This window comes from Thamnophis sirtalis, unplaced genomic scaffold, assembly GCF_051295495.1.
Source record: "Thamnophis sirtalis isolate CommonGarterSnake01/CBP01778 unplaced genomic scaffold, rThaSir2_p1.2 scaffold_12, whole genome shotgun sequence".
Taxonomy (NCBI): domain Eukaryota; kingdom Metazoa; phylum Chordata; class Lepidosauria; order Squamata; family Natricidae; genus Thamnophis; species Thamnophis sirtalis.
Genome location: NW_028261392.1, coordinates 30,471,350 through 30,497,652, shown reverse-complemented (window position 1 = coordinate 30,497,652; position 26,303 = coordinate 30,471,350). Strand labels below are relative to the sequence as shown.

The 26,303-nt window shown below is 35.2% G+C and overlaps 1 protein-coding gene across 1 annotated transcript in view; it reads left to right on the top strand.

The window, feature by feature from the left end:
• RASA3 (RAS p21 protein activator 3) overlaps positions 1–26,303 on the top strand; it is a 141,085-nt gene that overhangs the window by 45,307 nt on the left and 69,475 nt on the right. Inside the window, exons 2-4 of the mRNA XM_087726821.1 lie at positions 2,561–2,678; positions 10,672–10,775; positions 16,743–16,837. Of these exons, the coding sequence (XP_087582947.1) occupies positions 2,561–2,678; positions 10,672–10,775; positions 16,743–16,837 (317 nt within the window). The remainder of the gene's footprint in view (positions 1–2,560; positions 2,679–10,671; positions 10,776–16,742; positions 16,838–26,303) is intronic.

Sequence of the window (26,303 nt, the reverse complement as noted above, 5' to 3'; positions counted from 1 at the left end):
AAATAGCATGCATGTTTCTGAAAATAAACTGAGAACATGAACTGGGAAGACTTTTACAGACTTTAATGCTATGCATCTAATTAGGATGTTCCACTTTCTAACAAGAACATCTATTTGAAGTAAACATCAAGATTGCAGTTCTGTAATTTTTACAGTTGAGAGGAAGAGAGTGCAAATCCCAAAATGTCATATAAGGGAAAGAATAAGTTGGAATTCTATTTCTTGATCCAACCTTATAATGCACAGAGAAGAAGAATGTAGGCCTTTATGTCTTTTGTCAGTTTTTTAAGGCAAAGATGATGAGAGATTAAAATAAAAAAAGTATGGAGGAAAGGTTGCTTGAATGGCCAGCATAATTTGTGTTCCAATAGAGATAATTACTTAGATAAGACAGTTAAAAGGAACATTTTGTACGTTTATGAGGCATATATTATTCAAGCTTTCAAGACTTATTAAAAATCATTCCCCCATTGTCAAATTGGTGGGGATGGGAGGGAAGAAGGAGAATTTCATGGATTTTTGGCAGGATGCTGCTAGTAGTTCTTTTGTAGAAAGGATCAGAAGGTAAATTTCTATCCATGCTTGCAAATTATCATGATTAAGGTGATCAGAAACAAGGTATGAAATAGTATCTTTTGAAGCAGTGTAGTTTGAAATTCTGCTGTTGTGAATAGCCTCAGTCCTAAATGAGATAATTGTCAAAGATTGCAAAGACTGAAATCCAAAAATGGCCATGATCAAAAAAGTCTGACAAATTAAAGTACTTGCACGCATAATTCAAATCATAATAGCACTTTATCCCTTTCAATATAACATTCAATCCCAGCTGTTTTCTGTTGTGGAATCCAATAAATAGGTCTATGCAGAAAAATATAATCAATTTGCACAATAAAACTAAGCTTCAATTTTTAAGGAAGGGTGATTAAACTTTCCTTTGGATTATTTCTCTTGATTTATTTCTAAATACTAAAAATCCAAAACGAATGTGTACTGATGTGTGTGGTTACAGCCACATCTCTCTCACTATTAAAGGTAAAGAAAATCTCTGCTAAGTTTTTAAACCCTATCATGCCGAGCCATCTGCACAGTGATTTAACAGCTGAAACCCTCAATTGTCAACTGACCTATTCATAATGTGCGCTTTGCCTGCCAACCTCTTGTGTGAGAAAGCTGATTAAATTAAAGTTGTATCCAGCTTGTTAGTTGTGTCTTTATGAAATTTCTGCCAAACGGTAGCTTTAAATTAATGATTATTAAAACAATTGACAAGAGTAGTTCAGATACTGGATCTGTGTATTCTATTTATGATATCCATCCAAAATCTTTGTTTTCTTGATATGAAGGGAGTGTAGGTGTAAATTAAACCTTTGTTTTCTGGGGATTCAATCTATGGCATTGGGAGAACAGTTGAGTCCACTGAATAGTTTTGCTTAGTTCTGAGAAACTTGAAACCTATATTCCATTTTTTTCTTAATATATTATGTCCACATTTTTATGTCCACATTTTTGGCAGATGTACCAAAAAGAAAGATAGATCATTCCATAATTTGTCATCTTCCTTATTGCAGTTTCATGCTAGCATCAGGCATAACATTATGCAGATAGTGGTTCCACATAGTCTCAACAGATGATTTTTTTGATCAGTTTTTCTACTAATTATTGGGATTCAATGATTTCGTAGATGATATTATCAGAAATCTGCAGTAATCTGTAATTTCTTGATTTTTATAGCATCTGTAAAATCATTTCATAGAACAACCAAAGTCCTAAATAGAAGGTGAACCAACCTCTCTTCCCAAAATTAGTCAAAGTGATTGGAAGAGCTAATTTGAAATATAAAGCACAAAGTATAAACCAGAGCATTTAGCCAATTTTCCTCTTCTCACTCCCATCCCCACCGCACTTTTGCATGTATAGTATGTGTGACTCACATACATCTCCTAATTTAACATCTTCTCAGTACAAACCATGTACTGTACACCCACACACATATTATATCCACCACTACCACCAAATAGCAGGATTTTTGGTTGATGGTTCTGAGAGTTTGGAAATCCAATTTAAGGAGAAAAGACCACATGTCTAGTCTCATTTGCAGCCAAACTGAAATGGCTATGGAGACACAAGGCCCAGGAATGGATGAGAAGGTGACACTTCCATGTGTCTTTTGATGGGCTAATTGGAATTGAGCTGGCAGCTCTTTTCATATAGTTCACCTTGAGGTATCCGAGATTGTTTGCATGGGAATTTTTGTATTGGGAGAAGAAGGAAATTATGACAACTGGAACAACTAAGGCTGGCTCTGGGCTGGGGATAATATAGAGGCAACATCATGTGAAGATGTCCATCAAACATGGTTAACAAATAGTTTGTTTGCTCTATGGCCAGCAGGATGATATCTTAGTTTCATATCTTAGTTTTAAAAGCACCTTTTAAATGTATACTCCAACTTGAGCAAAGCATATTGCACATGTTAGGATATATTCAGTTGAAATATCAGTTTATGAGATGAATATCTCTCAGCTGTATCAGCACTCAATATCTTCTTTTTTATCTTTAGGGGAAGCTAAGAATCTTCCTACGTATCCAGGGCCAAACAAAATGCGGGATTGTTACTGTACAGTAAACTTGGACCAGGAAGAAGTTTTCAGGACCAAAATAGTGGAGAAATCACTATGGTAATATTTCACTGAATTTAAATTATTATTTCAGCATTTGTATGTTAATTTATTTTAGGCACAATACTCTGTTTTGTGAAGTGAGAACTGTCATCAAGCAATTTGTTATACACACACACACAAGCACAAACATAATGCAGAATGCTCAATAAAATCAACAGTTCCCTAGCAACCTTATTCCTCCAAATGTTAAAACAATAAAATACTCTGTTATGATTAGTTTTTGTTTTAGTATATTCGATGTATGTACATTGCCTTTGCTCAGGAGCTTATGGTAATATACAAAATGTCATTCCTTCCTCCAGTATTTCCCTACAATTACATCCCTATGTGGTAGGCTGGGCAGATAGAAAGTGATTGGTCTAGAATCACCCACTGTGGCTGAAGATGGTTGTGGGAAGAGGGTCTGTGAGGGTACCACAACCTTCTTCCATACATGAAATTAGGGTGTATATTGCCATGAAAACATGGGTAGGAGAGGGCCATTAATGTATGGATAGAAAGTGTCCAAGTAAGAATTATGTTTTAAATTTGTCTAATACTAACAAAAGGGGCTGCATCTTTACAGATTTCCTAAGTTTCAAGAGAGTAGGGATTTGGAAACAGAATACAGAAAAAGACCCTTTCCTGCTTTTAGGAAGCGGGCCTTGGACAGAAAGACAGAATCTTTAAATTAATATATACATTTGGTAACATCTGGCTGCACTGCTGAATATTATATCCAGGAAATAATTATATGAATATGCAGTTTTCCACTGTAGCAGAATTGTCACATATCTTACTGTGGAAGAACATGGAAGGTTCAAACAGCAGCACAAGTTTTTACTTTACTTTTTACTTAACTGGTTGCAAGTAATTCTGGATCTCCTGCCAAAACAGCATCTTTAAAGTCTGCAGCTCCAAACATTTGCTGCTGAAATTTGTTCTTTTGTGTTTCATTAGGCATAGGGATGAAGAACAGTGTAGTTTAAAGAAGTACTTCAGTACCAGGCATAAAATGCACTCATCTTCGCTACAGGTTCGGAACTGGGAGCATGTGCGTGCATGCACACGCTTTGTGTGCACACAGCACTTCACAGAAATGAAACAGTATTGCTATTGCTATTGCTATTGCTATTGCTGTGCATGTGCAGAACCTTCTGGGATGACGTCTGAGTGGGTGGGTGGAGCCTACCTCCGCCGCCATTACTGGTTCGCATGAACCGGGGCCAACCATGCAGAATACCATCTCTGTTCAGTATGTGAAAGTGAACATCCAATGACAGATACATGATGAAACCTTACAACATAAAATATGAACACAATTTTTTTTATCACATCAGTTGACACGTCATCTTAAACAACATATACAACTTAAGGCTGAATGTGTTTGTTTTCTTTATTTTTTGATCCTTTTCTGACATAGACGTTTAAAAATATGAATTCTTGGTTTTTGAAGGATTCTTGTGAATCAAAGTGAATTGATGGATTCTTTATATACATATAAAGCATAATGTTGCATACACAATGCCTTATATCTAACATTTTGGCATCACATTAGATTTAATTTTTTTTTCTCTTACAATATCATTATGACATTCATATGGAATGTGTTCAGAGGCTGGGAATATTCCATCTCCCAGACTCACACTTTGTAAAGTTAGAAGTATGGCAGATTATGTACACTATTCCCCCCCCCCCTCAAATATATCCCCCCTCCCAAATAGAAGCAGTTCACTAATAATTATAGAACAAAACAAAGTTCTTCCAGCATTACAGAGGCTGGGCAGCAGTCCCACCTCAAGCTTTTTTCTCTTTAGAGAAACATTTGAATGTAGCAGCAGCAACAGCTTGAACAAGTTTTATCTTAATTCTTGAATATATCTCCACATGAATAGACTACTAATCCTTATTATGCTCCTTTCTGAACCACAGTTGATTCAATACCAGTCAGGCAGTTAGACATCAGTTTTTTTCTCCAATGTGCTGAGGAGAATCCAAGGAATGGTTAACTCTGCCTTGCTGATCATTAGACTGAGTCTGTCAATTTTTTGTGTTCCCAGTTTTGACTCAGTCTTCAGCTCAAAAGACGCTTATAACTTAGTTCCAACTTCAAAACTAAAGAGCAAAGATAGACAGAATTTCCCTTCCTTGGATTCTCACTTGACAATAGAGAAAAGCAATCGGCTTCCTTCAGTATTCACAGGGAAAGCGAACTTTCAGACAGGCTCTCCAGTCCAACCAGCATAGCCGTCATTATCCAGCTCAGTCCAACGGCTGAGGCCCCTTGAAGCTGACAAGCAGGCTCCCTGGTCTGACTGACATAGCTGCCATTATCCGGCTCAGTCCAGCAGAGCTGAGGCTCCTTGAGGCTGACAGGCAGGTTCCCTAGCATAGCCGCCATTGTTTTTTCTTCCATTTTCTGCCTTTTGAGTCTTATGCCCAGCTAAAGGTAGCTGTTGGCTGGTAAAGTAGATTGGGAAGAGATTGCTTTTTTTCTAAGCTCCTTTTAAGGGAGAAAGGAGATAAAAGGGTGAAACCTTTTAGATTTCAGCAGGTTTTTTTTCCTATTAGGTTCCTGAAGTGTCTCAGGTATTACTTATTGGTCCTACCAATGTTCACCTCTAAACTTTCTAATTTAAAAAGTTGCATGCTATGTAACATCTAAATAGCATTGAAAGCATTTAAATTTAATTTAAATGGAAAATTTTGATTTTAAAAAATTCCAACATTTGTTTTGATATGAACAAAAGAAATGGAATTATTCTTATTGAGTTATTGTTATTTTTACATAAATAAGTAGTATCACATCTTTATTATCTTCTACTGTACATTGTCTGAGACCAGCCATTGACTATACTTGCTGGCAATCCTGGTAGAATCAAATGCATACAAAGAACTTTCAGTGGGGAGGGCTCCTCAAACTGCACTGCATGCAAGTAGACCTAAGAATCTTTCTGAGCTAGAGGACTTTGGCAAAGAAGAATAGGGCAAAAATTGCAAAGCTTAAATAGAAAGGTTTTTAAAATTGGATTCAGGAAATGCTTAGAAACATTTATCTCTATCAAAGTAGGCCTTACAAAATACTGCCTGGAAGGGAGTCCAATTTTTACATCTGCCACATTTCTTACTTTGAATCTGTAAACAAATTGCACAGCAAAAAAACAAGGGGGCATTTATATTTGCAGAAGGATGCATTTAACTTTGTACCATGTGGAAGCTGTTTCAGTTTCTACTCATTTAAGAATCCATTGAAACATGCAATTTGACTAAGGGAACCTAAACTTTTGCATATGATTTACTAATTATTTGTACATTGCATGTTATACATTTCATATGCATATTTGGTTTCTCTCTGTTTTAACTTTGTGATGTAAATTCCTGCCATGGAATATAACATTTGCTGTGGCATTTTTTATTACCTTCTTTTTAAAATTTATTTAAAAGCCACATGGGAGACATTCAGTTTGGGATCTCTTATTATTAGTTGCTGTAAAGGTTGCAGTGTAATTCTGCATTCATAATTCTTCCAGTTTGAGAAATGAAACAGTATTTTTAATTCTTAAATTTATCTAATGCTATCCAAGAGACTTCAGTTATAAGATAATATAATTGAGGAAGAAAGCCTCCAAAGCAGTGGTGGGATTCAGCCAGTTCGCACCACTTCAGGAGAACCGGTTGTTAACTTTCTGAACAGTTTGGTGAACTGGTTGTTGGAAGAAATCATTAGGGCAGAGAACCTGTTGTTAAATTATTTGAATCCCACCACTGCTCCAAAGCATTATTAAAATGATCAAATTTCATTCCAAGCTAATAAAGGGTATGAAGTTAACTGCTTATAGTTTTTACATTATAATAAAATTCAATATCTTGCAGAGCTAAACAGTTAAATTATGAAAAAGTATAATTATGAATGCCAATTGTTAAAACTACATGCTTATTACTTTCTCTTACTCAAATCTTCATTTTTGATGTAAAAGAATATAAGGAGAAAACTAAAAAGAATTACAGCCTTGGATATGGAATTCATCTAAAAACTGGGTGAAATATCTTACAATTAAGAATGAGTCCAGAGAACTAATGTGGCTATATTGGCCATAAAGCTGGATCTTAAAATACATTGATTTTACTCTTTCTCAGCCATAGTTTAGTCAGGTTTTATGAATGAGTCTAGTAATTGATACTTTCAAGTTAGGAAAGGATTTGGGGAAGTTAATTTATAGATATTTACTTAATAGTTTCAGTGTAAATATATGTAATCAATTTTTAATCTGATTTTAAATACAGATGTATTTTAGGCATTCAACAATTCATTGAAATTCGTAGTAAATCAAATCATGAACTTTCTTATATTTATTGCACATACATTTATGTGTAATTTGTGACATTCAAAGATTCTTCTAAACCAGTGATGGCTAACCTTTTTGTTATAGGGAGTCAAAAATGTGAGCGCACATGTGCAATAGCGCGCGCATGGACCAGCACCCATAATGCAAAGTGTACCCCCACATGTGCATGCATGCACAACCTACTCCCACGCTCCCCACCCACATACGCCTCATTGCTCGCCTCCAAGCTGATATTGATATTTCCTCTGGAGGGCCAGGGGAAGCCGTTTTTGCCCTCCCTGGATCATTTCCAAACTTCCGATAGGCCATTTGGCCCGTTTTTCACCATCTCCAGGCTCCGGAGGCTTTCCTGAAGCTTGGGGAGGGTGAAAATTGCCTCTCCTGGCCCTCCAGAAGGCCAAAAACCAGTGCTGATGGCTTGCATGCTGGCAGGTATGGCTCCATGTGCTGCCTGTGGCATGCGTGCCATAGATTTGCCATCACGGTCCTATAGGTCCCATTATCATGAAAAAGTGAGCTGGTGGGTTTATTCCAGAGGTGGGTTCCTACCAGTTTGCACCTATTCGGTAGAATCGGTTCGTCAAATCTACCGAACCAGTTAGAAGATGTTCTAACAGTGGACCCGGAAAGCAGGCCACACCTACAGAAGAGGTTCCAAAATTTTTTGAAACCCACCACTGGTGGGTGTGTAATGTCCCACAGTTATCTACGCATTAATAATGATCTAGTAATATTTCCTTATAAATTTTAGGGACCTTTCCTTACATAATTGGTATTTTCTTTCATACTTTTGGATTTCTAATTTCTGTTTTCCTTAGTTGGCAATTGCTAAAACCAATCCCACATGAAAAAGTATTCAAAGCCTTCTTGATTTTAATTGTCAATTTATTTATTCCTGCACATTGTAATATTTATTCATTTACATATCTCTGTTTTTCCACTGTTGTGCAAACACAATTCCAGCAGCTGCTAACATGTGTAAAATTAAATATATATTATACTCCCTTTCAAATAGCAAACAAAATATTTCTGGATTTAATTCCATATCTTGCTTTACAATTGCTTTTAACCACTAACTTCTGAATAGCTACTTGGACCGACCTAAGTACTAATTCATAATTTCATATCCGGTCACATGGGCGGCAAGCCATTCCCATCCGGTCACATGGGTGGCAAGCCACTCCCACAAAGGAGTAGGTTCCAACAATTTTTGAAACCCACCACTGGTTTATTCTGTGTAAAACATCTTGTTATGAATTCTCTACATAAAGAAAACAGATCAATTCCCTCTTTGCTCAGCTTTTAGTAGGCTCCAAAGACTGTTTTTTAAAACAGCCTTTGGTATGGGTATGGTTCTAAATTTTGGTTTTATTTTTTGCATGTTTTCATTCAATTCCTTCACTAAATATTTCCCTTGCTTTGAAACTAGCTTAAAATATTTTCTGTTTGCATCTATCGGTGTTTGTTTTGATATTTTAGATCTGTGATCTGTACTGCTCTAAAATGATGTTATAATAATTTGATAGTTCAAGAGGTACTTGTTTTAGTGAGAAAGACGCACTGAGGGTCAGCTTTCTCTTACAAAGAATATATTGTTCTTGAAGGTCTTCCCAGTGTCCATTTGGCTGCATTCTTCTAGCATTATTTTTCTTTAGACAAATAGAAATAGAAAGTGCTGCTTCTAGAAGTTGTTCTGAAATCACTGGATAACATGACTTTGTTGCCTATGTGACAACTGGTGGGAATGTCACAACCTTCCCATATGTACTCTTTCAGGAATTCTGTAACAGTAAGACTTTTTTCCCCCAAAAAATAGGCACTCCCAACAATTGTGTATGATTTTTTCCCTTTGAGTTTGCCATCTTCCAACATGGAACAAATTAATTGAAATTAAATTTTCCTTATTTAGAGCTTCATTGCTAATTAGGAAAATCATAGATACAGATAAGCCCATTAAAGGTGTAGGCTCACAACAGTTGCTACAGTATTAACTTGCATTCTGTAGGAGAGACTAGCATTTTAAGTAGTCTGGAAGAGAAGAAATTGTTCAAGAGCTCTTCTGAATTATAAAATTATTTTTTTTTGCCTTGTGCTGAATATTATTAATTCCTAGTTGGGGAAAGACACCCACCAAATGAGTGACATAGTTCCAGTTAGTCAGATCAGACAACAAATACAAATGAAATAGTTGGTTCAGGATTCCAAATATGTTCAAGCATGAAACCTTGTACTGAAAACTGATACTTCAAATCGTACTTCTCCAGCTTGTTCTCCATTGGATTCTATTCTATATTTTCTTGCTCATTTTAAATATAAACCCTGAAATCAGTGGTGGGATCCAAATTTTTTTACTACCTGTTCTGTGGGTGTGGCTTTGTGAGCATGGCATGGTTTATGGGCGTGGCAGGGGAAGAACACTGCAAAATCCTCATTCCCTCTCCACTCCTGGGGAAAGGTTACTACAAAATCTCCATTCCCTCCCCACCCCACTAACCTGCTTTCCAGCTCTGTTCTCCTGTACAGGGCAACAAAAGAAGATCAGCTGGGAGGCAGCAGGGGCGGGGCCATCCTATTTGCTGGTTCTCCAAACTACTCAAAATTTCCGCTCCCGGTTCCCCAGAACCTGTCAGAACTGGCTGAATACCACCTCTGAAATGTCTGGGGATGAAAAACATCAATTGTAGGGGCACTTTAAGTACCCTTAGAGTAAATATTCTGTGCAGTAGAAATATCGGCCTTCTGAATGTGGAGCGTCTGGTTGTCCATACTAATTGAGAGTTAGAGTCCTAACTGTGTTTAGCAGGACAGAAGAAAGGCTGTTGTTTGCAACATAATGATTTCAGCTGTGCCCATAGATTGTTAAGAGAAAGTAGGAGAGGTGTTATCCTGGCAGCTGAAGGACATATCCTACCCTAACAAGAGAATTAAAAAAGAATGTGTGAAAAAAGGAATATGCAGCTATTATTTTAAGATGTTTCTAATAACATCTTCCAATTGCTTGTACATGGAAGGCATATAACTTGTCGACTACTGCCTATTTTTTATGACACTCAGACTGTTTATTGAACAATAGAATAGTCTTAAACAATTATGTTGAAAAGAATGTCTCCATAAAATGGGTGGTACTTATAATTACTTTATGGCAATTTATTCCATAACAAAGGAAAAGAAGTTTGATGTATCTAGGTCACTATTATACATAGTCTGAAATGTGAGAATTGCCAAATTTTCTTAATTTGTATATAAGCATTTCCTTTTTCTTTTTCTAGAAAAGTGCAAAACCTGCTGTCTGGTATAATACTTTAATTATGAATATATAAAATGATACTGCAATACAATGTTCTTTTAGGTTTTGCAACACTGCAAAAATACGGCTGTATACTCAATTATATTAATCACTGAAAAGGCAGTTTTGGGCTTCCATTTTCAAGAGTCAAGCTATATAAAGAAATGATCCAACTTCCAAAGCAATTTGGAAGATGTGATATATTAAGTTTTGAAACAATATAAGTTTGCTAGCTTTAAGCAGTGGCAGCCTATAGGGCAATTAAATGGCGGTAGGCAAATTGAAGGTGCCAGGTAAAAGCTTTAATGGGAAAGTTGACAGTAATTGATTTCCAGCTTCTAACAATTGTACTAAAGTGTTTTATTTTTGTTTTACATAGCCCTTTTTATGGAGAAGACTTTTACTGTGAAATTCCACGGAGTTTTCGACATCTGTCATTTTACATTTTCGATAGAGATGTTTTCCGCAGGGATTCAATCATTGGTATGTGTTTATATGTTAGTTCAATTTTAAGTCTTAATTATTTTTCTAGCTGGAGAAGCTCTGTATGTTCACACATTTGTCAACAACAGTACTGAATTTTAAAAAATCATGTATTTTTTTCTTTAAATGTAGCCTAAACATTTCAACATACTGTTCATCATGGTTGAGTTATGGTTATGTTCTTAAATAACTATATACAGTAACAATAAAGAGGATAAAATTCCTTCAAAATAAAAATCTGTTCAAGTTGTATTTCTAAGTGAGATGAAATAAGATTTTCAAAAAGTATCTCTGTTTTGAAAAAAATAAAGCAATTAATCTGAACATGCTGTGAACTAATAGATAATAAGATTCATCTATCCCGATTATTGCTGAATGAATCTACACATTTAAACTTTGGTTTAGTTTTAGTTAGAATATTTCACTTGAATTGCAGGTTAAATTCTGTTTTGATGATGTTTTGAACATATGAAGAAACAAAGTTTTAAAATTCTTGGAGATCCTCCCTCCCACCCTCCTTTCTTTCTTTGATGTGCCTTGGCAGTCTTTGATGCTCAGATTGCTAGTGCAAAGTGTGTAAAATATTAAATTTGAGTGGTTGAGAAATAGCCCAAAGTCCAAAGAAGATTTATAAGCATTTCTGACACAGACAGATGAAATTAAATCACAATCACAAAAGGAGGCAGGCAAGCAGGAAACAAAAGGAGTGAGTCAAGAGGACGTTTTGGAGGCAAACACCCCCCCCCCCTGCGCCAAGGATTAGGATGTTTCCTTCTTCAGCAGAGGTGCTGCTAGGGATTCTCAAAGCATTGTAGCAATAAGGAAAACATTGAGTTTGGGCAAAAGAAAAAAAAGTGAGGGTAGGGAAATGATGAAAAGAGAAAAAAAGGATTCATTTAAAATATTTCTGCACAGTTGTATGGTCTGGAATGTAGTATTTCTCTAATTTCCTAAAGCTTCTTACAATTCAGAACATGTTTTGTTAGGTTTTTACTGGCTTCTGCAAATCTGCCAAGATAGCACATAGGTATAAAGAAATAGGTTTTTATTAAGGTGAGAAAGCATAATATACAATTTAGCCCAGTCTTTTTTCTTGGTGAGATTGAACATTGGTCTCAGCCTAACTGAACTACTGAAGGATAGTCAAGTATCCCCTGCAAATTTCTCATGTTTCCATGGATCTTCTTTAGGGGATCAACTCATACCTGATTTCATCAAAGTATGTGCTGCAAAAGCTGAAAACGTGCAAATGCTGCAGTGTATATACCTATCAGTGGTGGGATTCCAAAATTTTTACTACCAGTTTTGTGGGCATGGCTTGGTGGGCATGGTGTGGCTTGGTGGGCGTGGCAGGGGAAGATACTGTAAAATCTCACTTCCCACCCCACTACAGGGGAAGGATACTGTAAAATCTCCATTCTCTCCCCACTCCAAGGGAAGATTACTGTAAAATCCCCATTTCCTCCTGATGAGCTGGGACTCTGCAGGCAGAGAATAGATGGGGACGGGGCGAGCTATAACTACTCAAAATTTCCACTACCGGGTTCTCCAGTACTGGTCAGAACCTGCTGAATACCACCTCTGATACCTGTGTATAAGTTAAGAGACCGGGATGTGGTGGCAACATTGATGTAATTAGGTCACTTTACTGTGGATGCTATACTATATTTCACTTCTGGAGCTAGAAAAAATCTAGAGACCTGTTGGATAACACTTGGCTACCTTGTATTCTTCTCTGGTTAAATGCAAATGTTTTAATATCAAAGTGCTTTTTAATCTTAAAAAGTTTAGCTGTATGGGATAATCTTAACAAATAGCAACACTAGGATATACATATTTACATATTGAGATTCAGAAAGAAACCAAAGAAATGCTTGAGTGGAGAATGTATTTATTTGTCAAATTTATAAGACTGCCAGATCCCATCAAGATTCTGGGCAGTGTGCATTACAAACAAAACAGTATAACAAGAAAAGAACAGTGTGTGTTCAAAAGAAAAAAAACAAAGAGAGGAAACAAAAAGCTGCTTCCTGGGTCGTAATTTTTTATCACACATATTCAATTTTATATGTTTGTATTGCAAAGTTGTGTTACCGGACTTTGTTTACAAAAACTTTCTAAAGGGTTTTTCTCTTTATCTATGAAATGTAAGTCTGTCTTCTCTGTCTATATATTTATTAAGGATTGAAATTGTTGTAGGATCCATGGCTGTTCTGGGCTGCCTGATTGACACTAAGCTGCCCATTTCCTCTCCCTCTGTCTCTATTTTTGTTTTGATGTAACAGGCTTGCATAATGCAAAGTCAGTCACCATGGCAATCCCAGATAAGATAAACATTTTGCCCATATACCTATATGTTTTCCTTCCATATAAGGCACTATCATCCAGGATGAATGGATGGATTGAAATTTGTCTGCCAACCTGAGGCCAGTACTGTATGTGACTTAATAAAGTCAGGATTTATGATAATAAATAGAATCCCAAACTTTTAGGGTGCTGCTTACATCCATTTATATAACTAAATGTCTCTTGACCTTCCTCTGTGCTTCAACAAATTTATCTAATAGAGACTGAGTTAATTGGCAGAGTTTGCCAACAAATGATTCAATAAACAGCAGGCATGAAATGGAGGGCAATTTAGGCATACACTTGCCACAGGCACAACTTCAGTGTTTGAACCCCTGGAACAACAATCTTGATAAGAGATATTATTATATCTCTGTGTTATAACTATTGAAGGCAGGTTATCCATTTATACCAGAGTAAATGCCCCTTTGTGCAGAGAATGGAAAAATATAACGGTATCCAAGTGCAACAAAGGAGGCACCTGCGTATTCACAATAGCAACAACAAAAATCTATTTGTAATCTGGATCCAAAACTGTCCATCTGTACTTTGGGGTGTCTTTTGTTGGATCCAAAGAATGTATAGGTAGGGGAGCTAGCTCACACTAAGCCAACCCAAAATCTATTAGTTAGGAAGTAAGTTGAACTGCTGCCTCCCAAATCCCCATAGTCAATTGCAAAAGGCAGCTTTACTTGGAACAGCTTACATCCCGCAATGATACAGTCCTTTATTATCATCCAACAACAAGATCTGCTCATCCCAGGCCTTTGCGAAGGACTTGATAGATGGATAAAAATGCCAAATCTAGTCGAAACATCTGGCTGACTGTGCAACTAACCATAATAATACATTTCATATTCTAAATTTTGTATGTAAGTTTTAAATCAGCCTTATCTGATCAGCTATATTCAAAATGTAATATAGCTGGATATAATCCAGCTCACTGGATTGGGAAAGGTGGTTATAAATAATGAAGGTTGGTAATCAATTTTCTTCTGCTAGTGAGACTAATCCTCCACAATATCTACCTTTTGGGTTTTCTTTCCAAGGAAATGGGAGGCAGCTTCATTTACATCTACTTAGAAAGATGAGGAATCCCGTGAAACATTGGGAAGGGTTTATAGAAGGGCTAAAATCTTGAAAATGGCTTCTTTCCTTTTCTGATGGGATATTCCACTGGAATTCAGTCCTGCAAAGTGATTCTCCATGCACAGATGTTTAATTAGGACCCCACAATTACCAATATAAAGTCTTCCACTTACAATCGAGCCCAAAAATTTGGTTGCTAAGCAAAACAGTTGTTAAGGGAGTTTTGCCCCACTTTATGACCTTTCTTGCCACAGTTATTAAGTGAATCACTCTAGTTGTTAAATTAGTAACACGGTTGTTAAGTAAATCTGGCTTCCCTATTGACTTTGCTTGTCAGAAGGTCACAAAGGTAAATCACATGATACAGGGGGATTTCAACTGTCTTAAATACATACCAGTTGCCAAGGGTCTGTATTTTGATAACGTGACCTCCGGGATCTGCAACGGCTGTAAGTGTGAAAGCAGACATAAGTCACTTTTTTCAGGGCCAATGAAATGGCCCTGAACTAAACAAATGGCTGTAAGTCGAGGTTGTATAGGCTATGCCTATAATACATCTTCTCTGAAATATTTTAATGTATTTAATATGAATTGACCTCAGTGCTTTTATGTTTAGGCCTTTGCAAAGCCTGTTATATAAAATAATATGATCTGTACCATGATCCCTGAAATAAGCACTTGGCCTTATTTTGAGAGACGTCTTATTATTTTTGAGGTGTAGGAGGAAGAGAGCGTGGTCAGAGCCTGATGGCTGCTGCTATGTTGCAGTATTTTCGGGGAGGGCTTATTTTAGCGTATGCGCTCAAAAGCCCAATTGGACTTATTATCCAGGGAGGTCTTATTTTCAGGGAAACGGGGTATTGTCATGTTCAATCTGACAAGCAAAATCAATAGGGAAACCAACTTTACTAACTTCAGGACACTATTTAGGAAAGTATTGAAATGTTTTCTTTTTAATATGATAAAATCATTCAAAAAAGAATTTAATGGACTATTTAGACATTGCCTGTCTGAACTGGTTGGTGCTCGGAAGCTAAATGGGGTTCAGCTTGGATGATATTTGGATGAGAAGCTTCCGGAGAGTACCAAGAATGTAGGCTAGATTGAGACGATGAAAAACATCTTGGAAATTGTACAGTGGCCAATAAACTGTGTGACCCTATCCATGAATGTATCAAGAGTTGAAGCCAACTTCTAGGAGACTGGGTTGATTTAACTATGAGATATTTAAAAGAGGCTTTGAAAATGCTTTAGGCCAAATGCTGGGAACTTAGAAAATAGATTAACAAGAGAATTCTTAGCAACTGTGCAACGAACAGTTCAGCCTCTGTGACCTTCAGTTAAAAACAGGAAACATGCTACATCATCTGATCGTTTAGCACTTATCTGAAAGAATAAAAGAGTCTTATACTGGGTACCCTTCATGTGACAGATGCACAATTATTTCTGGCCTAATTTACAAACTAGGAGGACAGATGAGAAGCCAAAGTTTTCATTTATGTAGCAAATATAAATCCAGAATTCAGTCATGAGAATTTCTTAAGCGAAATGTTTACATAGAGTGAAGCTACATCCTTCGATCAACAAGATGTTGCTATGTATAGCAAGAATAGTGCCCAATGGGAAAATATGTTATTGACTAGGATTTACAATTTACTTTTTGTCATAGTATTAATTATCCTGTTGTGTGAAAGCTGTGCAAGGCAGCCTCTCAGATCTTCCAATTTGCTTTTGTTACTGCAACCTCCCTTCCCATACTGTTTTTAGAGAGTCTATTATTTGACAAAAAGAGCTTTCAGGCTGAGAGAAAATTCAGAGCATTGTAAGCAACTGGAATAATGTGCCCCACATATACTTGTCAAACAAACCTTTTTCCAAGTACTTGATAACATTTCTTAGACGATTTGGGTCTTGTGATCATATGAGTAATCTATAGAAAACTTATAAAAGGTGAAGTTCATTTTTATATAATTAATACTAAGTCAAGTGTTTGAAATAATTTTTAACGTGCTTGAAACTTTCATTTTGTATAGAAAATTTTTCCGGTGCAGTTAAATTTTGATGTAATTATTCTAGATAAAAGCTGTGGTCTCTAATCCCATCTGAAGAACCCTTGTTAGAGATTAAATATTTGGATTCAGAGAGCTAACTACTGATGTTATAAGCTTTTCTCCAAAATGAAGAACTTGATGTATAGTATTATTAGTACACTTCATTGATTTCATAATTGCTCTTTCAACAATGCTTGAACAGTCAGTATCTAAAGCATGTATTTTTCTACTCTGCAGAAATCATTTTTTAAACAAAGTCATTTTACATATTGTTTTACCTAAAATATATATTGTAACTTCCCCAATTTGTAACCTTGAGAGCATGTTGGGATTTTAATTTTTGGAATTTCCAGCCAACATGGACTTTTGCTTGGAATTAAGGGAATTGCAGTTGTAATACTGTATATCCCAAAGTAAGGAAGGCTGTGATATAACAATATTTTATATTCATCGTGAAGCATTCAATTTAATCTATTTACAGGAAAAGTAGCAATTTTGAAGGAAGATTTGCAGAAATATCATAACCGAGACACTTGGTTTCAATTGCAACATGTTGATGCTGATTCAGAAGTGCAGGTAAGATTGTCTCTTCCATGGTCTTTATAATTATGGTGGCTGTCACAATTGATAGAGAAATGTTCTTGGATCCCCTTATTTTTGAAAATATATTATAGATCAGTGTAACGGCATGGGGGATGTTTCAGTCAGTGCTTGGATAATCACATCTGTACATGTATCCCAAGAAGTTAATTTTATAAAAAGTTGCTGTGTTGTAATAAACATACTATGTTAACTTGGCATTAGTATCAGTGGAAACCACTATATTTCCTTCCAAGTGGAAAGAGGAAATATTATGAAGTCTCAGATAATTTGTTTAACTTTTGTTAAATAGGAACTACTGCTTATAAGTGATATTCTGTGTGACATAGAATAATGTTTGGAGTTTACTTGATAAGGTTATCAATTGATCACCTAGTGATCACTGAGACACATTCATGTAGATGTTAGACAAATCTGCTTATTCTGGAGGAGAATAGACACTCCAAAATCACCCTTGTCTCACTGAATATGTGGGAATCTTAAATTAAATTAAATTGTCTGGATATGTTTGGAAACATTATTGTGCCCACATCTAGGTAGAAGATAGAGATACCTAGTCTTGACATAATGGAAAATTATGATATAATCTACAATGTCACAACAGATAAAACTGAAAAAATTAACACTTAGGTCCTTGTTTATGTAACGGTTTTTTAAACAAACCATTATTTCATAATTTTAGCTATGTCAAGGCACAGTGGATTTTTAAATATATTTTCAAAGAACAGTAATACAGAAAGACCATATTATATGTTTTAATGCCCCCTCTCCTCTTTACATTTCAAGCGTACTGAAACTGACAGCTAATCCTTTTAGAACGTTTTTGAGGTATGCATCAAACATGAAAATATCATAATTACAGAATTAACCTCATCTTAAATTGAACAGATTTAATATTCTCTAAACTCCTTAACCATTGACTTGTTAATAAGAGATATGCAAACTTTCTATACCAAAGACCACACAAACAACTAAGTTCTTTAAAGTTTTTCTCTTACATTAAAACCTTTCTCTTTTTTCCTTTGAGTTATTTAAATTCCAGTTTTTCTATGTACAGTTTTTTTCACTTACCTTCATTTTGATAGTTTAATTGCACATAAAAGGACTTTGCTATCTTTCCAGAAGCAGGGAAATGCTTGTTAAATTGGAAAATTTAAAATACAATGATTTTTTCCATACTATTCGATTTGAGAAAGTTCTAGAATTTACAATCTGTTAGGGATGTAGTAGCCTTGTAGTGAAACAAAAATATTAGTGATCAAAACAATAACTTATCCTAAGTGTTTTGAATACTTTTAAGTATTCAAGTACTAATTTAGCTATGGATCAAATAATTATGGTTGGATAGCTTATTCCATTTTTAGATACTTTATTAGATCTTAATATTGTTCCAGATAAATCTAATATTTATATATGGAAAATGTTATAAGCTTATGTTAGAAAAATAAAGTCAGTTTATAAATCTTCCACAGCAAGAGTACATTTTGTTACCATTCCTTATCACTCTTGTTTCTAATTATTTCTTAGAATTTCCAGTGTATCCTCAGCAAACTACAGTGGCACCAAAATAACTACCAGCATTAATATAATGTGGTGCAGTGAGTGGTATATTGAGTGGCGCAGTGGTGCAAAATATAATAATATAGTGTAATTTATTCATTAGATACTCGCATTGTATTCAAACATGCTTGACCCACATTATCATTGCTGTAGTTTTACAAAACATTATACCTTTTAATAATATGTGTTGAAAAGTTCTACTAGAGTACTGGACTCCTTTAAAAAAAAAAAAACCAAGCTGTTTATCAAACTGCATCTTTTTGGAAATAATGCACATTATGAAATCCATTAAAACCTGAAAAATGTTCCTGGTGATTGTTTGATTAAGTAGGGTTATACTAGTTTTTTAATCTTCTGTTAGAGATTTATAATAATGCTTTTTGAATAAAGTTTTTCCAGCTTCCTTTAATGAATTGGGATTCCTCGAACTTTTTGTTTAAAAGTATACAAACTAGTGATGATATTAGCTTTGATTGTATGGATTCATAAAATATTAGCAACCTTCAAATGTATTTATTTACCTAAAATCTATAAGACCACATCCTTACAGTCTGTGAATTATTAGTTTACTAATTACTTATTAGCTTACTAATAAATATTTTAGGTATCAATTCAGGAGGCAAAATAAAACAGCAATGCTAGTTTTGAGGAGATCAGTGCCATATCCATTTATTTGGTTATTCCTTTTTGGGCTTCATGAGGTCAACTGGAAATTAGAAATCAAATGTAGATTAGTGTGCTTCAGGGGGCAAGAGAAGCTGAGTTGGTCTAGCTCTCTTTGGCTGGGGCTTGCTGGAGGACGAGGAGAGAAAGTGCTATTTGTGCCTGCTCTCTGCTTGCCTGGAACAACTTGAAGAGTTTAGGTGACAGACTTTAAAGAAATCAATTCAGGTTACATTGGTTTGGCCCTCCACAACTGTCCCATTTTCTCAGGCCCTTGAGAAAATTAATTGCCCCTCATGGTCTCAAGGGATGACTTTGATATGATGCAATTCACATTTGGGGATCAAATGTTGCCCAAATGTCTGTTTCTTTTGTAGCTAACTGGATTAAAATATGCAATTCTAATTCACTTACTAAACTTAACTAAAAGTAATTCTTCATCTATCAAAATGCTTCCAAGATGTCTTTTAATTTAATATGGGGTCCACTGGCATGTCTAAATAAGCAATCAAATAACATTTGGATCATAAAATGCTTTATGTGGATGAACAGATTATATGGTAGTGATACTTTATGTGTAATTGATAATTACGTTGTATACCAAAATTTTCTGGTTTAGTGTAATAGTTTGGTGAATTACTGTTACTCACATACATCCTTCATACGCTAATGTGTTTATTGAAATGTGTTAAAAATATACCTTCATTTAATATTTGAAATTTCCTAGAATAATTACCCAAGAAAATTATCATCTTTATAGATACTAATTATTTTTTATTAAACCTGATATTTTGAGTCCTTGGGAAAAGATTTAAATTAAATGAAAAAATAATAATTACAAGATTGAAACAGATATCCAGGGTTTTTAGCTGCTAAAATCCAAATGATCAAGTCAACAAACCTTTACATGCCCTTAGTATCTTGGAAGAGGCTTGGTCTTCTTTATTCTTTTCCGGCTAATGGAATGGTGGAGATAAATTATATAGATATATTCAGGATTATCTATCAGCCAGCATGGTAACTCTCTAAACTTGAACAGAACAGAATTTGATCTAGGAGGATAACCTGTTAAATCTTTCTGTTTAATCCTATTAAATCCTTCTGTTAAAGAAGGATTGAGTTAAAAATGGCTTAGGTCATGCCAAGGGTTCTGCCAAGGTTTAAAAAAAAATATCTAGTGCATCTGTATGAAAGGGAGAATTTCTTAGAATATTGCTACGTTCTCTATTCTAAGACCCTCTCCTTCCTGTCATTTGATACAGAGTGGAGCTATAATTAAGTGTCTTGAAATAATTGTGGAAGCCATGGTTTACATATCTTCCCAATCTTATTTGGTGAAATTTCTACTGTATTTCCAGCATTAACAGCTGCAAGGTATTTTTGGAAGAGATTGGGATACAAAAAGTTGAGTCTTAGCCACACAATAAGGTCATGGAATAATATAAAATTTAGGTTAATCTATGTCTCAAAATTGCTGGTCCTTTTTTTAACATTTATGGGTGTAAGGATACTTTAGATCAGCTAATTGGTAATTGGATTTTTCCCCAAATTATTTGGCATATTTTAAGAGGAATGGATTGTCTGAAACTGATTTTTTAAATTTCATTTTTGATTTTACAATCAGAATTTCACAATTTAGTTTAGATCAAGCATGTCAAACTTGTGAGTCACATGCAGCCCTGGACAGCTAGTAATGCTGCCCCACAAGATCTAAATTTTTAACATGATATGACAGGTAGTCCACAATTGGGCCCAAAATTTCTGTTGCTGAGGAATTTGTTAAGAGCACGGATGTCATTTTGTGGGGCACCTTTTTGTTGCCACAATTGTTAAGTGAATTTTTGCTGTTGTCAACTTAGTAATATGGTTGTTACATGAATGGATTTCCCATTGACTTTGCTTGTCAGAAGCCCTCAAAAGGGGATTATGTGATACTGCAATTGTCATGAATATCAGTCAGTTGCCAAGCATCTGACTATGGGGGTGCCGCAGTGGTTGTAAGTGTGAAACATGATCATAAGTCATTTTTTTCAGTGACGTTGTAATTTCATACTATCACTAAATGAAATGTTGTATGTCGAGGACTACCTGTATATTAAATATATTATATCTATATATAAAAAAGCCAAATACCACACACTCATCATGAAATTTCCAGAACCATAAAGCCTACAAACTTGAGATTTGGCACGTATGTTCCCCTTGGCTTCTAGGTGCTCACTAAGAAAGGAATTTTCAAAATGACCATCAGATCATTAGCATTTCTTATACAGTATTAACACGCTCTGATGCTATGGACTTCTACTCCCCCTCCCCACCTGAAAAGAACTCTCTTCCAAGTGCCAGTTGTCTTATATTAACACGCTCTGAGGCAAAAGAGTTAAGACACTTGCTCTCCCTCCCCACCTGAAAAGGACTCTATTCCAACTGCCAGTTGCCAGATGTTCTACTCCTTCACTCAGGAGTGGTCTGGGGCACCTTACAGTACTAAATGTCAATACCTCACCAAAATGTCTATGCCTTCCGCATATGGAACTAGAAAAAAGCATTTCTCCCTTTCTCTCCTAGTCTCCTGTTGTTTTTTTTAATTTTTTTTAATTTTAATTTGTTTGTCTATTGCAATGTTAGAACTTAAATCAGAATATCCTTGGAATAATTTTAATTTTACTTAAGTTGCTTTATAAAATGCTAATGTTCTGATACATCAAAATAGCCCCCTCATCTTTTTTTGCAGCAGCATATGTAATCGCTATTGATACATGTTAAATTGGACATGAACTTAGCTAATATAACAGCAGGAGCTGAAAACAAACACAATGTTCATAGTATTTATTTCCTGTGAGACATGAGAAACATCTTTTGTCTTGTGAAGTGAGTCAATATTTATATGGCCTTTATGTGTTGCCAATACTCACTATATTGTTGATACACAAGCAGATGAGGGACTTGCTTTCTTGGAGATTATTTATATCATAACTCCTTCTATTTTTGCAGTACATTACAAAAGAAAAGTACTTATTTAGGACATGGATTTTAAATGCTAATTATAAATGCTAGTGTATTTTTATGCAGTTTATCACTTCCTCTATTTTTGCTTTGTAAAAGTCAGCTTCTTTATGTTTGCAGCTTGATTAAAAATATTTACTTCAAGTGGTTTGCATTATGTTATATTCTGGTATTTTATGGTTTATCTCTATGTTGTGAATTGAAAGGACAATTTTGACCTTGTACAGTGTAAAAATGTTGATAAATACATATTTTATGTGTATGTTATCATGTATTTATATTTAGTCTGAAAATTTATAGATTTCCCTATAGCTTTCCCTGTAGCTTTGAAATCATTTTAAAATATCTCTAAAATATTTAATCTAAAAGTAGAGGTTTAAGCAATGCATTGTACAATTTGCAATAATTTACAGAGAGCAACTATATAAAATAGTTAAAAGGAATTTGAAGTCTCCTTTGCATTCTGTCATAGTTAACTTTGTAATATTAAAAGATCTGAAAAAAGAACAATATCTTTAGTGTTGAAAACATAATAAACTACCTCCCAACTTACTGTGACAGAGGAGGCTATTTCAGTGCTGGAAACGGTGAGATTACCATTAAATTATCCAATTTTTATCATTAATGATAAGTGATAAAAATTACTTATGTTACTTGACTGAACTTTTAAAAAAATCAAGCATGGACCTAGTTTGTACTTGGATGGAAAACCATTAGAATCCATGGATCTATAGATTGGAGTAGGAAGTAAAGAAAAACATCCTATAAGAGAGTACCAATCATTTCCATAGTGTTGATAAGAAAAGTGTATGGATGTATCCATATGGTCACCAGAAGTTGAACTAGATTTAATGGATGCTTTACATGTTATACTGTTGGCACTTCTGACATGAATAAGAAAGATTTCTTTTAACATTAAATAGTTTTACAAAGACAATTCTTCCACTCAGTTGTAAAGTTATCCTTTGCCTGCAAATGTTCTATTCTTTTGATGGCCATTCTTACTAACATGGACTCTCAGTTCAGTTTAGAGCTCATTCTAAGATGATGCAGATCTGGACCAGATATTGGAAGACATTTCTAAAAAATGCCAAGTTTTTCAGCAGGATATCAAACTCGATCACGTCATGTGATGCGTTGTGACGTATCGTGACATTTTTTGCCTTTGCGGAGCTGGGTGGTATGGCCTGTGCATGACACATCTGGCCTGCAGGCCACCCCTTTGACAAGCCTGGAGTAGAGTATAATCATATAAAAACCTCTATGCTTCTTTCTCTACTATGGGATATTCATGATATATAAAGGATTCATAAAATCTTAAGTATGCATCATCTGTACTTTCATAATACTGAAGTCATAATATATAAATAGAATTAAAAATGAATTAAGGATATGATGAAGTCCAGATTGATTTATTGATAAAATGAGAAATGCAGATCCCAAAGGCTTGAATCTCGAAAGATCTAGCTTCTTTCCCACAAAATGAAATTTCCTGCTGTGAATAGTTCATAACAGACACCTGCATATTTAATTACTGGCAGGGAGGATGTGGGTAGAGCACAAAATAGACTTTTCACTGATAAAAGCAATGGGTGAAACTGAAAGTTATTGTATACAATTCCAGTGCTCACATTTTATTAGGTGCAATGCTGCAGGCATCGCCCTTCTGATCAGCCCTTCCTGGAGACTGAACAGATCTGGATTCCAAAATATGTCTCTTCTTCTGGTCTTCACCCTTTTTGTCTCCAGGTCTGAATGTTGAGGTTAATTCCAGAATTTGCTAAAATGTGGAGGAGGACATGCTTCTCGGTGTTTGGAAGAGAATTTTTAAAAAATCTTTTTTTGAATTGGTCATCTGGCTACAATAATCTGTAACCTGGCATAGAGTCACTGCATATACTTTTATATCATCTGGGCACCTCTGGAATTAGATCTGTTTATACAAATGGTACAACCATACTCTCAAACCCGATGATTTAATTTGATTTCAAGAATATCCTCCCAGGAATGAATAATCTAAGACAATTTAATTTCCATTGTCATAATTGTAAGGTAACTTGATATTTTCAGAGAATCACAGTAATCAAGGAGAAAATTATAATTTCCAATGAGGCCACTTCCTTTTTTTAAAAACTATCAGATTAAGTTTTAGGTTTTTTAATTATTGGATTCTTTTAAGATACACCAAAATAATGTTCTACAGTTTTAGAAGTTGGATAGCAACTGGGCACTATCATGTTTGGATTATATTTTTGATTGAATAATATATATTCTCATTTTTATGGTAAGAGTAGAGCATAAGATAGTCCATTTTCATGGGATGAGTTTCAGATCACAGGCTGAAAGTTTAAGTTAGGAATCAATAATAGCATGGCTATAATTCAGTAGCTGCTTTAACAATGCTTGCTCAACTGATTTGCATGTATCGAGTATAGCAAACAGAAGAATTAATCATTTACGGAGTTCAGAAAAGGTGCTGCTGAAGTGTAACCACACACAGACCATGTGAAAGTGAAAAAACACTATTTGCAGGCAAGCCTCTCCCCACCCAGGAAACAAAAGGGTGTGACTATTTCCTCTAATAAACAATTGGGTTTTTTTTTTTTTTGCAGCTCTTGTTTCTCTATTCCTAAAGAAATAAAAAAATTATTGCATGCCTGTTCAACTGTAAAAAATTGTTACATTATAAACATGCTGTGCTTAGGAACCCTTGAACCTTTGCAGCATTCAAACCTACTAACTGAAATTAATTAGAATGCTCTGCTCCTGTTTTTGAACCTATTCAGTTTGGTTCAGTATGCTAATGTATTCCTATGTACTTACAGTGGATTCTATCCAATCCAAGCAGCTGTGGACAAATTTATATTAGTAGCCAATCATGTGATTAGAGTGAGGAAGTCTGAAAATATTTTTGTTGTTTAGTAAAGTTCCAGAAATGTACTTTGACAGAGTTTACAACACAAACACATGCAGCTTCATCTGAATGCACTGGAACAGTTTGCCTTGCAAATCAATATTGGAGTCTTCACATTTTTCCTGTGTGAGATAAAGCAGCCAGTGACCCACTTTAATTGCTTCTATGGCCTTTGAATGAAACTGTGCATTGCAAATTGAATAAATGACTAGCAAATTAAATCTATTTAAATTTACAAGAGAGGAGAGAGACAGCGAGGTATGTCAGTGGTAGGTTACTAATTTAATAGATGCCTTATTTTAGTAAATAGATTAGAAAATTAAAGGCAGGGAAGCAGGATTAGCATCACAAAGCAAAGTGTACATACACCCTTTCTCCCTCTGCCCCATAAAAGAAGCACCAAACTGAAAGTTTTGAAGGGAGGGGGGGGAAATGTATTGCAGAAATAAACTACCTAGTATATTCAGACTTAATTATATTCTTTCAGAATGAGAAATCTTGAGTGTTTTATGCTGGTGATTTATGGCAGCAATTACACTCTAGTTCAGAAATTAGGGAATTGGAGCAAGACAAAGGAGATGCATGGAAGCTTTCTCGGTAACTATGGGCCATCACTCTTTAAGAAGCATATGTGTCACAGTATTAAGGGGTGTGTGTGTTGCTTGAGCTCCTTAAGAAAATATGGGATATAATACTAGCAAGTAGATAAGCAAGTTAAGTCAAAAGTTGGCATCTTTTTTTTAAATCCAAGGAGTATATTCTCTTTGAGATCATTTAATTAACCGTGTAATCACTAAATTGCCCTCGTCTCATTCATTTCCGCTTGTTGTTTTGCCTCAATGAAATAAAAACTAAAATTTCCGGCCTCCAGCAGAGTTTATCTGACCTCGTAATGTTGTTCCTTTTACTTTCAATCTTTTCCCCCAATTCATTTGATTTTTTTTTTTCAGACAGCACAGAACATGTGCTTACAAGAACCTCACATTGTCATGGTCATGACTCACTAGTCTGGTTTCAGGCCTCTTAAGCTACAATAAAACATCCCCTTAAGCAAGATTTGACACAGTGGTTTTAACAGTAATTCAAAGAAGCCTAGCCAGTTAATCTCCACTGTCAGCTGCCTTGTTGGCACCAAATTTCTTCAAAAGATCAACAAACAGGGTCAATTTCAAGGGGCAGAATATACTGGTTTGCTAAAACCATAATGTTGTTGGGCAAAGGGCAAGTAAGTTCAGTTAATCAACCATTTTGAAATAATTATTGGTTGACGTCTTTTTCAGCATTGGTTTAGTGCAGTAA